The sequence below is a fragment of the Mytilus galloprovincialis genome, chromosome 2, assembly GCF_965363235.1.
Source record: "Mytilus galloprovincialis chromosome 2, xbMytGall1.hap1.1, whole genome shotgun sequence".
In the NCBI taxonomy this organism is placed as follows: Eukaryota; Metazoa; Mollusca; class Bivalvia; order Mytilida; family Mytilidae; genus Mytilus; species Mytilus galloprovincialis.
Genome location: NC_134839.1, coordinates 75,072,648 through 75,091,442, shown reverse-complemented (window position 1 = coordinate 75,091,442; position 18,795 = coordinate 75,072,648). Strand labels below are relative to the sequence as shown.

The 18,795-nt window shown below is 33.1% G+C and overlaps 1 protein-coding gene across 1 annotated transcript; it reads right to left on the bottom strand.

Moving 5' to 3' along the window:
• Positions 1-2,623: 2,623 nt before the first annotated feature.
• On the bottom strand, positions 2,624-7,704 carry LOC143064394 (uncharacterized). The gene is made up of 3 exons (XM_076237197.1): positions 7,347-7,704; positions 5,015-5,104; positions 2,624-3,374 (listed from the first exon to the last, which is right to left on the bottom strand). The coding sequence occupies exons 1-3, from the start codon at positions 7,459-7,461 to the stop codon at positions 2,749-2,751; spliced, it is 831 nt and encodes a 276-aa protein (XP_076093312.1). The 5' UTR covers positions 7,462-7,704; the 3' UTR covers positions 2,624-2,748.
• Between the last annotated feature and the right edge of the window lie 11,091 nt (positions 7,705-18,795).

The following is an 18,795-nucleotide window of genomic DNA, read 5'->3' as shown; positions in this document are numbered from 1 at the left end:
GTTCTTCGAATAAATTCTTTCGGTCTAATGAATGGCTGTTTACGTTTGGCCATGGCATAATAACATTCTTGTTAACACTAGTTGGTCTTATTATGGCCTTTTCTGAGCTACCAGGACCTTCAATGTCAGCTAGGAAAGTGTCAGAAAGGTCCATGTAATCAAACTGGTCTTCTTGCAAATTCTCATCTTGTTGTTTTCTAGCCATCGCCCTAGTAACAACACAAGCTGGATAGAATTCAGCATCATCTTCAGGTGATTTAACATCCACCACCGGTTCACTGGTAACAATTGGTTCAGCAACCACTTTGTTCCTAGCTAGATCATTTCCTAGCAATAATGTAACACCCTCTACAGGGAGATTAGGACGAACACCTACAATAACTGGTCGAGTTATCAAATCTGACTTCAGATAAATACGATGGAGAGGAACATCTATACAACCTAACTCTACACCTTGTAACAAAACGGAGGCACCAACAGAAGTCTTCTCGGACAAAGGCAACACACCTTCTAACAATAAAGACTGAGAAGCTCCAGTGTCCCGTAAAATCTTAATAGGCTGAAGAGTGGTATCATCAACAATAGAAATAAACCCATCAGACATAAAGGGTTTATATTCCTCCATGTAATCACAAAAACTGGACTTAAAAGCCTGACTCGCAGGACATTCCAACGTACTGGAAATATAAGGTGTCGTACAAGCACTGGACTTCGGCTTATTATCTCGTTCATTCTTCTTCTGGAGTCTAAAACAATCAGCCATCAGGTGACCATTCTTCTTACAATAAGCACAAATCAGTGACTTCTTCTCAAAAGTATCAAATTTTGGACTAGACATATTAAAACTGGACTGACTCTTATTCTGTGCAACAGGCTTACTATCAGTACGCTCAGTGCTTTGATATTTGTAATTTCCACTTGAATTATTAACATTTTGACCCTTGAAACTTCTTTTATGTGAAAGGGTATAATTATCTGAAATTACAGCTGCATCATGTATTGTCCCAACAGTTTTGTCGTCTAAATGTGTTTTTAAGTCTAAATGAACACATTGTTTGAACTCTTCTAATAACATCAATTGTCTTAGGTTATCAAAATTGTTATCTGTTTTCTTTGAAGTAAGCCATTTATCAAATAGATCTTCTTTTTCCCGAGCAAATTCCACATAGGTTTGCGAATCAAACTTTTTATAAGATCTAAATTTCTGTCTATATGCTTCTGGTACTAGCTCATAAGCTTTCAAAACTTCCTGTTTTACCGTGTCATAATCAGAACTTTTTTCTGATGGAAGTGCAGAGTATATTTCAGCGGCCTTACCCTCAAAAACACTTTGTAGCATCGTAGTCCAATACGGCATTGGCCATTTCAAATTATTAGCAATTTTCTCAAACTGTGGAAAATATTTATCGACTGTTTTTTCACAAAATTTGGGAACCAAACGTATATTTTTTGCTGCATCAAAATAATCTGATTTCGACTGGACTTTAGTGTTATTTTCTTCTTTGCCAATTTCAATTTTTATTTTTTCCATCTCTAGCCTTTCCCTCATTTCAAGTTCTGCCTGTTTTAATTTAAGTTCATCTTGTTTTATTTTAAGTTCATCTTGTTTTTTCTCCATCTCCAACCTTTCCTTCATTTCCAATTCTTTTAATTTAAATTCATCTTCTTTTTCTTTCTTTTCCATTTCTAACCTTTCCTTCATTTCCAGTTCTGCTTGTTTTAATTTAAATTCATGTTCTAATTCAAGCTGTTTTAATTTAAAGGCATCAACATTTTCGACCTTAAGTTCAAGAGCCTCTTCACCTAAAATTTCTGCGTCAACTAATTTGTCTATAACCAAATTTTTTATAATTTGTTTTCTCATAGATACTTTAAAAACTAATTTGAGATGTTTAGCAAGCAACACTAATTCCTCTTTCTTTAAATTATCAAAACTCTCCAGGTCTGGCGTTTTCAAAAATTTACCGGCATCAAATGCCATTTTGTAGAATTTTGTTGGCTAGTTCTTATAAAAATACTGAATAAATTTTGAAAAATATATTTTCAGTATCCCGGACGAGCCCCCAATTTCTGTTACGGCCAGAAATCGCCTTTAAATTGTAGCCAACAAAAGACACAAATCAATAATAAAATTTAACAATATTTATTATACAAAAGTTTACAAGAAGTATTACACAAATATTACTGTCAACTTAACTGTCAAAATATGAGTCCAATCTTTTATCTTTGTCTGTATCCGGATATCTTTCGGAATCCAATCTGAATATTACGGTCACAATTCAATATGATGTTGTTTGTAGAATAAAAGTGTCAATCCAAATGCTATGAATATAAATGTCTATCGATGTCTAAGTCCAAATTCAAGAGTGATCGTTTAACTTTAGTGTCTGTATATATATAGTTTTCATGGAAGATTCTAGAACAGTCTATAATGGAACATTCTAGAAAGTTACAATAGAAGTTTCTAGTAAAATGTAGAAGTTTATATAACGCATCTTTTATTAGGATCATTCTGGAAAGTTCCAATCATTCTGTAATTGTTCCAGAGATTTCTAAACTGCACAGTTCTAAGATTATTCTGTAAATAACTATTAGGCCACACAACACAAATCAGGCCAACATAAATAAATACAATAATTACAATATCATAACAACATCAATAATCCATTCTTTTAAAATATACTCATGAGTATTTTGCATATCTGTTAAAAGCATATTGTCCCTGGAGTCTATACTAGTTCTGGACCATCATTTCAATATAGATTTGCCAAGCAAAAATAAAGCAATTGTTAAGCATGTTAAGCAGATAGATTCCTTCCTCGTTAATAGTTTGCAACATGTAAGACTACGCGACTTTTTATATGCTAAAATAGGTATTATAATATGAAAGAGGTCAGGTATAATAAATCCAAGATTTCTCATTCTTTGAAATGTTTGACCATCCATAAACAGCAACTGTTTAAAGAACTGATCTAAACCACCTATAAGTATATGCACAATGTTGATAGACAATACTCCTATTAATTGGTGCGGAGTTATGGAATTGTTACTAGAGCACATACGCACAACTATCACCGAAGATATCAGTTCAGTCACTGTAAAAAACAACTGGTGAACGAACTGAGAATAGAAATCGTCATTAAAATAGTTCAGGTATCCCCACCAAGAATAATAATGCGGATGAATATCCAACAACAATAAAAATAACATTGAATATCTGAGATTTCCTTCCACATGTAACCGCAACAAGTGTTTTACCACCTCATAAAATCCTAAAACTGCCGCCATTGTTATCGTCCACATCATGAAAGTTTGTTTAGTGGCATTGAAATACATGTGTTTATATCCAACTCGCATTTGGCTTTCATACGAACCTAAAATAAACAAATGCATCTTTTAGTTCATTCTTAATCAACTGTATACAGAAAGGAAATACTTTTGAATACAAACTTGTATAAACTTAATAGAATAACATAAAAAAAAAGGTAAAGATTGTTTTGATAGGGAACATTTATAAAGGCTTTTCATATATACTTTTGGTTCAAGGTCGTCCTATGATAACTGACCCTGACGTTATTTTGCAAGTTCGCGTGAAATAATATATTATTGGTTGACTTATGATCGATGCTATAATGTCCAGCGTCAAATATTTCATCCATATTCTGGGTGATTTTAAAATAAACTAGAAATTGAATCGAGTTTTATAAAACGATTTATCTGAGGAGCTTAGGGTCTTATTTTGGAATGTTTGTGCTCTCTTGCTATTGAAAATACTGAGAAATACCCGTGCTCCTGTGGACCACAACTTAGTTTTGAAAAGTGACGACAAAGAAAAAGAAATAAGCATAAGAAATACATTAAGGTTTCTGCACTTACAGCAATGTAAGATACAAGTCACTATAAACTAATAATTTCAAAAATGATTTGAGGATACGCAAAAATAGAACAATTTGGCGGAACTAACAAAAAAGAAGGGAAAATGTTATAAATATAAATTGTATGCATACTGAAACAAAATAAATTCCATGTCACATAGGTTATCTCGTAGTTTTTCAGTTTTTGTTTTCCGGACACCATCAGGTTTGGTTGAGCGTATCTATATGTCACGGATATGTTCCACTTTTCTAAACCAAAGTCACTTCCTCTACTGTGATATGCCAAATATCATTCCTACTATAAAGTCACTTCCTCCACTGTAATATGCCTAAATATCATTCCTACTATAAAGTCACTTCCTCTACTGTGATATGCCTAAACATCATTTCTACTATAAAGTCACTTCCTCTACTGTGATATGCCAAATACATGTATCATTCCTACTATATACAGTCACTTCCTCTACTGTGATATGCCTAAATATCATTCCTACTATAAAGTCACTTCCTCTACTGTGATATGCCCAAAGTCACTTCCTCTACTGCGATATGCCTAAATATCATTCATACTTCCTCTACTGTGATATGCCCAAGTCACTTCCTCTACTGTGATATGCCAAAAGTTACTTCCTCTACTGTGATATGCCCAAAGTCACTTCCTCTACTGTGATATGTCCAAAGTCACTTCCTCTACTGTGATATGCCCAAAGTCACTGACTCTACTGTGATATGCCCAAAGTCACTTCCTCTACTGTGATATGTCTAAATATCATTCCTACTTGCATGAGCGACATCGGGATTATTCCGGTTTTTGTAGGGTTCTTTGTTCAATCTTTTTTTCTGTAGTTTTCTGTGTAACGTTAAATAGTTTGTCTCTTCGTTGCATTTTTTGGGCCGTATGTTTGAACTGAAATTATGTGTTTTTGTCGTCTATCTGTATCGAACTTATGATTTTGATTATTCTCCCCTAAATGGTATCTTTGTTTCCATTATTTTAAAATCAATTTCCAGTTTATCAAACACTTGCATATTCTTAAACAAATAAGGACATTTTAGCTCATTCACTTCCAGTTTACCAAATGATTAGTTGTAAGTACCTATTACAAGATCTGGTTGGTATAATACTTCATTTAACAAACCTTTAAAAATAGTATCCCAGCAACTACAAGTACAGTCATCATGTGATACTGGCTTTTTGTCTGGAACCCATAGTTTCGAATAAAGAATTCCTAAAAAAAGACAGATACATTTTACCCAGGCTGACAGTGTTCAAACCAAAAAAGACAAAGTACAAAACAGTGTTATTTTGTTCATGAACGTTCTGAACGTCGTATGTAATTATATATTCGTTTCAAATGGGTTTTTTCGACAAAAGTGTTCAAGATTTAAATTATTATATAGCCAACTTATAAGAAACTATCACTGTAAATTCAACCATTTGACTAGGTAAAAATGCCTTAATTTGAGTTTTGTCTACAGGATGAGGTGAAATACTTAGGTATTCCAAATAAAATTGAAAAGGTTTCAAAAGGAATAGTAAAATGGTCTTAATAAATAGCATTCTGCATACAAAAAAACTCATGGTTATTACAACTTTATCATTCAGCTCTAGAGGTTCATCTCCTTCACAAAGATTTTGAATATCATAATAATATCGATTTTATTTTCATTTTTAAATCATTTCTTCTCTATTGGGTACCGGTAACTAAGAAAAGTAAAATACCATGATACAGTTTTTACCAATTAAGAGATCGGAGTTATGCCGCTTTGTCCAACGAAAATCACTTTTAAACATGACGAAACTGGAAAATCACACAATTAAAATCTTCCACGCCTCAATTCGCCTTATAACATATTACTAAAATCGTAACTCTTGTATTGCTGATAATTTTTTCTGTTCGTAGTTTCTACCTAGCTAGTATATTATTTTGATAACTAGCTAAACCTAGGCAGTTATACGAAATTATACAAGTGTGGGTCAAAGTGGTAAAGAAGTTTCAAAGAGTAGCATCTGAGGGTAGCATCTGGAAAAAAGTTTACAAAAACGGACGCAAACTGTTGCGCCTTTCAATAGCTCGGGTAGCTTTTTAGTTACAAATGACTTCATGTGTTTGTTTCAATATTTTGTATATGATAGCGACTGCTCGAACAATGGTTTCCTTGGTTTGTGTAGTAAACCGGCAGAAAAGGACTACTATGTAAATGTTCCAGACCGTATGAGTATTTGGACCGTACGCGTACGGTCCGGACCGTATACGTATACTCGTACGGTCCGACCATACGCGTACGGTCGGACCGTATGAGTATACGCGTACGGTCCAGCTGACCATACATGTTTTGGGATCATATGGGTTAAATTCAAACAAATATTTATCAAAATCCTCATTATTAGTTATACAAATTGTTATTATTACAATAAGATGGATAAAGTGAATAAGTGAACAATTGAAATTGAATATTTGTTTGATTTTATATCCGTGAATCCTTTTGTGTTACTTTGGCCTAAGGTAACACTTGCTTCCACAAGGAACGTCATATATTTTTTACATTTTCATGCATGTTCCTTTGCATATGCATTTTTTTGTAAAGTTCCTAAATATTCTTCAACAATTGTCCTACCACATTATGTTTACTTCCGGGAATTTCAATGAGCATACTTAATAGGCGGATTTAGAGGGGGCCCAGGGGGCCCGGGCCCCCCTTTTTGGGAAAAAAATTGGTTGCTTATATAGGGAATCACTGAAGCGTGACTGGAGCGGCCCCCCTCTTAGGTCAGTCAGTGGGCCCCAACTTATGAAAATTTCTGGATCCGCCACTGGTTGTTTAGATTATTAATCTAAATTTGTTTGAAAAATGAAAAAAATATTCATGATAATAAGCATGGTTACTTTTTTGTAATCTCATTTATTTACAAAACCAATTGACTAAACACTTACGGTGAAAACAAAAACACTTAAATGTCGTCAACAAATGATTCAGTGTATAAGCTGTTTGTTTCCTATTTGTCGGTTTTGTATTTACATGAACATACATTCGTTAAACACAAAAATACACATTCTAAAAACGCCTTACACAAGGTACTATATCATATATGACAGAAACAATCTAAATTTAAAGTATGTTTGATTAACATTGTTGATATTTCTTATTTTCTTCTTTTCTTTTCTTTTTAAATTGTAATATGAAACCAACTGTCTCACACAAATATACAATTTACAACTTGCTTCAACATGTTCAAGTGGACTATATAAATCAGAGACAATATGTATATTTATTGTGAATATTGTGTGGTCTGTTATACTTGTCCTCCAGCTATATCTTTTTACTGATTCTATTTAAATAACCAAACTTGCATAGTCGGTCAATAATTGAAATGCTATGCGTTGATATATGCGTCTGCTATAAATAGCCTTTAGATTTGTTTATAACAGAAAATTAAAAAAAAGTGTGACTGCTTGTGGAGATTCTTACCTATATGAAAATATGGCAATATGATCAGCAGGCAGAATCCTACCAAACACTGTGTATAAAAGGATCCACACAACATCTTAAAGCGTTCCATCGAATCAATAAATACGCTTAACATGGATGTTGTCCACCATTTCCTTTCTCACTATAATTAGGATAAATAATTACTCACTTTCACTACGGTAAACATGGTAAAACACAAACTTGTTAATATCAAGTCGATAATTACGGTAACCTCTTGTTCATGACTCTAAGGGTCATGAGTGTATTGATGTATAAGACTTTTAAATTGTGCACTGTTGTATTTATACACATAAAGAAAGGAATTTTACACGTTACATTCGTGTAGAGAGCATAATCCGATTTCTATTAGACGTCTGTGAATGTCTAAGTGGGTAAATAAACTCGACGCTGATCATATACTTATAAATTCATTCCTGTGATTTTTTATACGACCGCAAAAATTGAAAAAATTTGGTCGTATATTGGTATCACGTTGGCGTCGTCGTCGTCGTCGTCGTCGTCCGAATACTTTTAGTTTTCGAACTCTAACTTTAGTAAAAGTAAGTAGAAATCTATGAAATTTTAACACAAGGTTTATGACCACAGATTGATTTTGGGAGTTTTGGTCCCAACAGTGTAGGAATAAGGGGCCCAAAGGGTCCAAAATTGAACTTTGTTTGATTTCATCAAAAATTGAATAATTGAGGTTCTTTGATATGGCGAATCTAACTGTATATGTAGATTCTTAATTTTTTGGTCCCGTTTTCAAATTGGTCTAAATTAAGGTCCAAAGGGTCCAAAATTAAACTTAGTTTGATTTTAACAAAAATTGAAACCTTGTGGTTCTTTGATATGCTGAATCTAAAACTGTACTTAGATTTTTGATTATTGGCCCAGTTTTCAAGTTGGTCCAAATCGGGGTCCAAAATTAAACTTTGTTTGATTTCATCAAAAATTGAATAATTGGGGTTCTTTGATATGCCAAATCTAACTGTGTATGTAGATTCTTAATTTTTGGTCCCGTTTTCAAATTGGTCTACATTAAAGTCCAAAGGGTCCAAAATTAACTAAGTTTGATTTTAACAAAAATTGAATTCTTGGGCTTTTTTGATATATGCTGAATCTAAACATGTACTCAGATTTTTGATTATGGGCCCAGTTTTCAAGTTGGTTCAAATCAGGATCCAAAATTATTATATTAAGTATTGTTCAATAGCAAGAAATTTTCAATTGCACAGTATTCAGCAATAGCAAGAAATCTTCAATTGCACAGTATTGTGCAATAGCAAGAAATCTTCAATTGCACAGTATTGTGCAATAGCAAATATTTTCAATTGCACAGTATTGTGCAATAGCAAGACATTTTCAATTGGAGTTATCTTTCTTTGTCCAGAATAGTAGTTGAATCAACTTAAATCATTGTTTTATACAATAGACAATGTATATTTACTTTTACTACCAACTGATAAATTAAAACAATCTTTACCATTCAGTGATAACAAGCACTTTATTTTACATTTTAATATTTTATGATGTATTTAAATGAGTAGTTATTGTTGCAAACTCCATTAGAAATTTGAATTGAGATCAGTTTTGGAAAAAGGGAAAGGGGGATGTGAAAAAATTAAATTTTTCTCATTTCAGATTTCATAAATAAAAAGAAAAATTCTTCAAACATTTTTTTGAGAGGATTAATATTCAACAGCATAGTGAATTGCTCAAAGGCAAAAAAATATTTTAAGTTCATTAGACCACATTCATTCTGTGTCAGAAACCTATGCTGTGTCAACTATTTAATCACAATCCAAATTTAGAGCTGAATTCAACTTGAATGTTGTGTCCATACTTGCCCCCAACCGTTCAGGGTTCAACCTCTGCGGTCGTATAAAGCTGCGCCCTGTGGAGCATCTGGTTTCATTTAGGTTATAACTACAGAGTATTTACATTAGAAAAACAAAGGATATGGGGTATCCATCCATGACACTAACAGGACCTATAAACATAGATTTTTATCCATAGTAAACATTTTAAATACGATACATTTTAGTTGAACCAAGACGTGTGTAAAGCACCCGGTTACCATCACGCTTATATGATTTACATTTACGGTGCATTACATTGTACCTATTCTGCAAATTTGGTAAAAATCAAGGATAGTTTAAGAACCCCCTTTAAGAAAGTTATTAATAAAATTTTAAAAACTTGAACCAAAGAGTGAATGTAATGTTTCCCGGCAGAAAAAAAAACTAAATCCATTTATAAGTAAAATACGGAAAACAGGAATTTTATTTTTACAAAATGTTCTGGATACTGTATTGTCTGATCATAAACAAGCTTCTGTCCAAGTTTGGTAGAAATCCAGTGTAGTTTAAGAAAGTTATTAAAATTTCAAAAACTTTAACCACAGAGTGAATATCTGTGGACGCCGCCACCGACGACGACGACGGAATGTAGGATCGCTATGTCTCGCTTTTTCGATTTAAGTCGAAGCCCCGACAAAAATCAAAAACCTGACAACATGTACACTTTCCATATACATGTATGTTCAAACAGCCTGTAAAGTGATACTTCCTAGCATTCAAACTGTAGGATGATTTACCATGAAACGCTATTCACCTCTTTTTTAAGTGATTACTCCAAATAATGACAAAGTTCAACTATCTCCCAAAAGATCAGATATCAATAAAAATCTATCTCCCAAAAGATCAGATATCAATAAAAATCAAAAGCCTGACCTCATGCACACGTTCAATATATGTTCAAACAGTCAACAAAGTGATCATTGCCTAGCATTCAAACTGGAATAACTATATATACCAATAATTGGGCAATCGGATAGACTGGAGAACGGACCGACAGGGGTTATTAAACATTGCAATGTGACCTCAACTTTTAGTTGCAGGAGCATAACAAACGACGTAACAAACAAAAGGGAAGTTATATCTTATATAAGTTTTATCAAAAGCGTCATATTTCCTTTTCAGAATTCCTGATTCTTTAATTCATTTCGCTACTATAAAAATAAATCTTAACATGGAACAAAAACAAAAAAGAAGGAATTGCGAGGACTCTATCGTCTTCATACGCTTTTTTATATGTACGGGAAAATAATGACGTAATTGAAAACAAAAGTTTTTAAATCTATACTATTATACGAGAAGACCTCATTTTGTGTGTCGCTTCTCTTCCTCCCACAATAAATTGATCATCATGCCTCTGTGTCCTATAGGTACCATGCATAGTCGCATTTGTCATCCATTCTTATGACTATTCAGTTTGGGTTATTTTGAGAGAAAAACGTAAAAAAAAAAGGCGTCCAGATATTCATTCCGTGATCAGACCGACTTTTATGTCAGACATGACTACCGGTTTTAACATTGAGAACCAAATCATGGCGTACGATAGATAACAAAAATGAAAAATAAATAAGCGAATCGGAGTGTTGTCCATATCGTGGTTTTTATATCGTAAGAACCACTACTATTATACCTCGGTTTTAACTTACACATAATTTTATAAGTACTCAGACGGGGACAGGACAATTACTTTTGCGTTTATCTGTATGTACTGTATACTATGATTAAAATACTAATATAATATATAGACACTCTATATAATATTTATAGCAGTGATCGCCATGGAGAAGAAACTTAGAATTAATAGTAAATAGAAAATTAAATACACTTTAATATTTATAATATGGATATACGTATGTTCATAGCAGAGCCATAGAATGTATTATATGTCTCTGTTCATACCATATATACAGAAATGCGAAAATAATGGAATATAACAGAAGACAAAATGATAACAGACTTTGAAAAAAAGAGAGAGGGCTTAAAAATATTGTCCTGTCTCCATGTGCCTATATGACTTTTGATATCATTTCTTAAATTCTCCAGATATAAAATCTTTTACACAAATTCTTCCTAAAAGAGATAACATACTTTCAACAAAGCTTAAAATGCCTGCCATTTCGCTTTTAAGTCAAACAGGACTTCCGGTTTTAAACTTGCACATAAATTTTATAAGAGTACTCGGGAACAGCACAATAATTAGCGGGTTGATAGAGACTCTCTCTATAATATAGCACTGATCGCCTATGAGAAGAAACTTGAAATTGATAGTTTATAGCAAATACACTTTATTTATAGGATACGTATGTTCAAGGTATACAGAAACGCGAACATAATGAAATTTAACAGAAAAAAAACGGACTTTGGAAACAAGGAAGAGGGCTGAAACTGTTTCCAAGTACCTTTGAATTTTGGTACCTTTTCTGAAATTCTCCAGACATGAACTCTTTTACTCAAATTCTCCAGACACAAATTTTTTTACAAAATTTCTCCCTACACCAGTATACATACTTTCAACCAAGTCCTAAATTCCCGCGATATCGCGGGTGTATTCTAGTAATTATTAATTCTAATGCAACAACGTTGTGACGTTCATTTTGATTGGATAACGTCACTTTTTTACATGGCATCAATTGACAATTGATGTTATGGGACGTACGCGCAAGCGCAGACGACATATTGCAGATTTTAATTACATGTTTTAACGTTGTTTTCTGTCAGTTTCATTAGAATGGAGATAACAATAATGTATTTTAAGCTCCGACGGCATCAATTGGGGATTTGATGGTCGCAAATACCCGTTTACTGTCTCCGCTAACGCGTCGCCAGTAAACTTAATTTGCGACCATCAAATCCCCAATTGATGCCGTCGGAGCTTAATTAAAAATACAATACAGTTATCTCCTAATTCTGAAAACATCACACCCTCGTACATGACTTATGAGGTGATTAAGAGATATCCTATCAACTTGAACATAAAAAACTAGATTGATTTCATTTTGGAGGAAATTCAACTCTGGTAAAGATTTACATGTAATTAGACAATATATGTATAGTGTCTTGAAATATGAAATTTATTTGTATGAGCTTAGAAACGGGGGAAATGCGAGGTTCTACCGAGCATTTTCCCGTTTCGTGCCGAATACAAATAATTTTCATATTTCAAGACACTATACGTATATTGTTTTTATACTGAGATCGATAAAAAATTGAAAAAAGTAACAATGGTCAAACTTTTTATGAATTTAAACTTGTTATGTCTTCAAATTGGTAATTTATATAAACATGGTATATAAATTACCAATTTGAAGACATAACAGGTTTAAATTCATAAAAAGTTTGACCATTGTTACTACACGTTGTCATGGTTGTGACGTGACGTTGTAAGTAGGCGGGGCTTATAGGTGAGTTGAGGTCATTGACGTATAAAGCTAACGTTTATACGTATAGCTTTATCTGTATAGTAAAATAGCTGATTGCAGTATAAAGACAGTTGGACGACCGATAAATTTTGTTATCAGCCCATAGACATAATTTAGTCATGTGAACGTGACGTCATCAACGTTTTTTTTTTCATGGTTTAAAATGGAATTTAGAATTAAATTATAAGAAATGACTGTAATATTTTTTCTGTCTATTCGAAATAACATAAAAATGTGATGCACACTGTTAAATAACCCGCTACGCGCGTTATTCATTGTGCACCAAATTTTCAAGTTATGTTATTTCTTCATAGACAGAAAAAATATTACAGTCATTCCTTAAATAAAAAATGCACAAATTTTAAGGATAGATTTAAAATACAGAAATTACAAATTATTTAACAAAAAACAATTTGTGTTTATCTTTTAAAACCAAAAAAATATGTCTTTCTTTCGAAGGGAAAAATACGACCACAAATCCGAATTTTCTAAATTTCGACCTCATTTAACTCAAAAAGTAGCACATGAAGGTATATTTTTATTTACATATTTAATTTAATGAGGCAAAAAATAGCCTATATGGAACTTTTTATTAAACTGTAAATACGGGATCAAAACTGTATCGTATGCCCTTAACCGAACACTTTCCTATGAAAGAGTTAATCTCCCCGAACACTGTTTTTGTTTCTTGTTAAATTACTTCTTCTTCGCTACCGTAAAAGGAAGCAACAAAATTATTATTAAAAAAATGCTTATTTTATCCTCAGGATGTAACATTTTATTGATTTCTGGTAAAATTGCATAGAGATCCATTCATTTAAACTAAAGGTATTGTCCTGAAACTAAATGCGCCTTTGATGACGCTGTGACGACGACGAAACCAACGACATGTGATAGCAATTACGTATGTAGGGACAAATAACCTCCTTGGAAACGACAATTGCAAATACTATTATGAATATAACTACATACCAAATACCATTGACATTTCATTAGTGATTCCCTTAAAAGTCAGTGGCGGATCCAGAACTTTTCGTAAGGGGGGCCCCGCTCCAGTGATTCCCTATAAAATATTTTCCCCCTTTCGCCCCCTCCCCGGCAGTGGATCCGCCTATGAAAGTGTCTAAAGAATAAACTAGAGTTACTTTTTAACATAAGTATGTGTATGTATCAAAGTCAATGAACCGTGATCAGGGGGTTGGGCCAAATACTCTATGAAATAACATGTGCTAATGCATACCAAATATCATTGACCTGTCATCAGCGGTACCCTTTTAAGTTCAAACTGACCTAAGCAAATTGAAGGCTATCTATGACCTATAGTTGTTAAGTCTACGTCATTTGGTCTGTTGTGAAGAGTGTCTCATTGGCAATCACACCACATCTTTTTTTATACATACATTAACAAATGTGGATGCCGTCGTTGCTAAGTCTTTCTTTTTCGACTTTTGGACAAATTGATGAAAGCAATGTTTTTTCTCTCCATAATTTAAGTTGACGTAAACAGTTTTGTAGCTCCTTTTAACTGGTAAGAATTTATATGATTTTCGGTTTACTGATAAAAATGTAGCAATTTGATATAATGGACCATCATACAAATTTTTCTTAATGGGACTGATCATTTTTTCCACTTGGCTTGAAGTCCCCTAATAATCAAATCCAGGTGTAAGGGAGGCATCTCTAGATATTCAAAGTACATTACAAATTCCAATTGTATCTGATTTTATGCTTTTTATGGGTCCTTTAATTCTTTTTATTCATTATAACCATAGGACAAACATTGTTTTTTTTAAAGAATAATGCTGTCCAATTGGAAAGCACAAGGAAAATTTCGATATTTTCACATCTTCATGAAACATTGTAGTTATGTTTGAAGCAGTTATCACCATAGGCGGAACCAGGAGCGGCCCCTCCTTTCGTGGGGAATATTTTGTTGGTTATACAGGGAATGACTGGGCCCCCTCTAATAGGTGAGTCAGTGCCCCTCCTATTCAGGAAAAGTATTAATGGTAAATTCGTTCCACTTGAAAGTTGCATTTTATGTTTATTGGTTCATTTACATTTTGAATACATCTTTTTCTGCCCTACCCACGATAGGAGGGTTGTAATGCCCTTTACCGTCAGTCATCAAACGGTCATTTTCGGCTACCGTTAGCGTCAAATTATTGGTTAAAACTTTACCGTGATTTGTCAGATGTCTCAAATAATTATCGTTATAGTTATTTTTGGAAAAAATAGCGTGAATCGTCAAGTTCAGCTGATTTTTTTTTATCGTATAAAAGAAAGTGTATGCACTAAAAATTAAGTAGAGGGGCATTATGTTTTTTGGTCTGTGCGTCCGTCTATCCCGCTTCAGGTTAAAGTTTTTGAAGGAGCTGAAGTCTAATCACATGTACACACGTTCCCTACCAATTGTAATGCCAATTTAGAGTTTATACCTCATTTTCACGGATCACTGAAGATAGAAAATGACAGTTAGTGCGAGTGGGGCATCCGTGTACTATTAAACACATTCTTGTTTCATTATATTTAAAATTAGTTCTGGTCACAACTGTGCGGCCATACTATAAGACATGATCAGATATTCATAAATCAAAAGAGTATCTAGAAAGTCTAACAGTCCAGAATAGGCAAAAAAATCGATCAAAGATCTATAACTCCTAGCAAAATTATCAAATCAAAATGATGAGATATGATGATAGACTATGAAGTACAAGTATTTTGCAAATGACAAAATGCTTATTAAGAAACCTCAAAAAAAAAAAAAAAAAAAAAAAAAAAAAAAAATATGTTTTTTTTATAACTCAATGGATAGTTTTCATTATTAAACTTATGTACATAAACTTTTTTCTGAAGAAAATTCTTTGATTTATTCATATTTAGAAGAAGTTTACTTTGTTTTAATTGCTTCCTGCCAGGAAGCAATTCCCCCGACATATTTTCCGTATGCAAAGTGACCTCAGTGTGACCCAACTCGTAAAAATCCGGTGATCGCAATACGCATGGATGTCCTTAAAATAAACTATTATCTGAATTTACATGTTAAACACGTGCTCAGTTTCCATGCTTTTTTGTTAATTTTTTGTTGATTGTTGACAAATAGGTGACAATCGTTAAACTTCGGCTTCAAAACACGAACTTTAATTACCTGCCATATTTTCACAACAACACTGACCGATTGAAAAAAAAAATGACGATTATACGAAATCTATGCGAAAAAAAAATGAAAAATTATTGAACAGAAGACTAAGTTTATGATGTTAGTATGCATTGGTTCAAGAATTGGAAGAACATTATTTTTCACCGGTCACTCGTTTCTTATGACTTTTAAAGTCATAAGAAACGAGTGACCTGTGAAAAATAATGTTAAGTCATAAGAAACGAGTGACCGGTGAAAAATAATGTTCTTCCAATTCTTGAACCAATGCATACAAGTCATAAGAAAAGAGTGACCGGTGAAAAATAATGTTCTTCCCATTCTTGAACCAATGCATACAAACATCATAAACTTAGTCTTCTGTGCACGAAATTATCATTTTTTTCGTGTAAATTTCGTATAATCGTCAATTTTTTTTTTCAATCGGTCAGTGTTGTTGTGAAAATATGGCAGGTAATTAAAGTTCGTGATTTGAAGCCGAAGTTAAACGATTTTCACCTGTTTGTCAACAATCGACAAAAAATCAACAAAAAGCATGGAAATTGATCACCGGATTTTTAAGAGATGGGTCAAACTCACGTGAGGTCACTTTGAATACGGAAAATATGTCGGTGGAATTAAAATAAAGTATTCTTCTTCTTAGTATGAATAAAATAAAGAATTTTCTTCAGAAAAAAAGTATGTACATAAGTTTTATAATGAAAACTATCCATTAAGTTATAAAAAAACATATGCATTATTTTTTTTTTTTTATTTGAGGTTTCTTACGACTTTAAATAAATGAAGAATGTGTCCATTGGACACAGATGATGCCCCCGTTTATATTTTATTTTGTGTTGAGCATTGTGTGCAAGTTTCAGAGCATTTGGTTAATAGTGCATACAAGTACTTAAGTTTGTGTAGTATTTCTATTTGTATCCATCTGATGAGTTGGGCCTTCTTCAACTGATTTTTAAAGTTTGTTCTTATGTTGTACTGTCACACTACTGTCCAAGGTTATGGGAGGGTTGGGATCCCATTAACATGTTTAACACCCTTGTCTGTCAGGTTAAAGTTTTTGGTCAAGGTAGTTTTTTGATAAAGTAAGTCCAAGCAACTTGAAACTTAGTACACATGTTCCCTATAATATGATCTTTCTAATTTTAGAGTCAAAGATTATACCCCAATTTCACAGTCAACTGATCATAGAAAACGAGTGTACGTGGAGCATCCATGTACTTTAGACACATTCTTGTTTGTACATAAATTAGACTGTTAGTTTTCTAGTTTGAATAGTTTTACATTTGACATTTGGGGGCCTTTTATAGTGGACTATGCAGTTTTGGCTTTGTTTATTGTTGAAGGCTGTACGGTGACCTATAGTTGTTAATTTCTGTGTCAGATGGTCTTTTGTTGAGAGTTGTCTAATTGGCAATCATACTACATTTTTATATTAAAGAACGGAAACTAAAAATTAAGCAATTTTCCATTTGTAAAGGGGCACAACTCTAACTGTTGACGTGACACCACCAAAATTCAAACTAAACAATGTTATGTAGTAATAAGCACAAGTATTGTATACAAATTTAAAACATTTGGTTGAGGCAAATTAAAGTTAGAAAATGGACGCATGTACAGACAGCATGGGTAAAACGTAATGTCTCTTTACCTACAGCGGCGGCATACAAATACTGTTCATCTTATGGTGCTTTAATGATTGATTGGCTTAAAAATAACAATACTTGGGTCAGCAACTCATAAGGAACATTTATGTCATGTTTGGTTTCATTCCATCCAGTTGTTCTCTAGAAGAAGACATTTGAATGTATTTCCCATAGGGTTAAATGTTAAACTAAGTCACCCTGCTAGAGGCCATCTTGGAAGATGAATCGGCTTCAAAGTTACAAAACTTTGTCAACATCTCATAAGGAACATTCATGCCATATTTGGTTCCATTCCATTCAGTGGTCCTCTTAAAAGAAGAAATTTGTATTTCCGATAGGGTGCTACATTGGCTTAAAAATGCATCATTTGGTCACCATCTCATAAGAAACAGTCATACCATGTTTGGTTCCATTCCATTCAGTGGTTCTCCAGAAGTTCAAAATGTAAAAAGTCAACTATGACGACAGACATCAAGTGATGAGAATAGCTTACTTTGCCCTTCTGACCAGGTGATCTAAAAAGGACGAAATATAATTTATAGTTCATGCCAAAATCTCTTGACAATCTCTCTAGATGTCGCCCAAATTCGAACTTGATCATATCTGTGTTTGGTGTTAATCAGCATCATGTACAAGTCTCGTAACATTTGGTTTAGGCAAAATAAGTAGGAGTGTGGGCTTATATAATTTTTTAAATCACTTGAGTAGCAAATTCGAAGTTTTGTCACAAATTGTGATTTTGTAGTTTTATCAAAATTTTAAACACATAGGTTTTAATAATATCTTTTCATGAGTAAAATTAAAAAAAAATATTTTTTTGCTTCTTTTAAGTAGCAAGGTGCTATAATTTAGCTGCAAATTCTATTTTAGTTGAAAAATTTTGCTATAATAATGGCTTTAAATAATGAACTGATACTTTCTTAACAGATTTTTCCCAGCAGTGGGAGTATTTTTCCTTAAAGTTCAAGGTTTCATCTTTCAGATTATGTAATAAAATTCTACTGTTCGCGATAAAAATTTTACTGTTCAGGGGGTGTTGAAATTAGTGGGGGTTATACAAATAATGATACTTAAAGAAGTGATTTTTGGGAAGAAAATTGAGGTACGATACTTAAACAAGTGATTTTTACGTCACTATCCTAGATTCAGTACAAGGTCATCACCTGAAATGACCTGGTCATCCTAGACAACACAGACGTTGGTTCTGATAAGTTTAGAAACATTATTAGTCCCTTGATCATTAGTATTCTATATTTAAAGCTTCAGTAAAATTAAATCACTTCATCTAGTGATTACTTTGTACTACTTAAATAGGTGATTATTAAAGAAAGACCACTCTTGCTTCCAACTTTGATGGAATTAATGTTACTT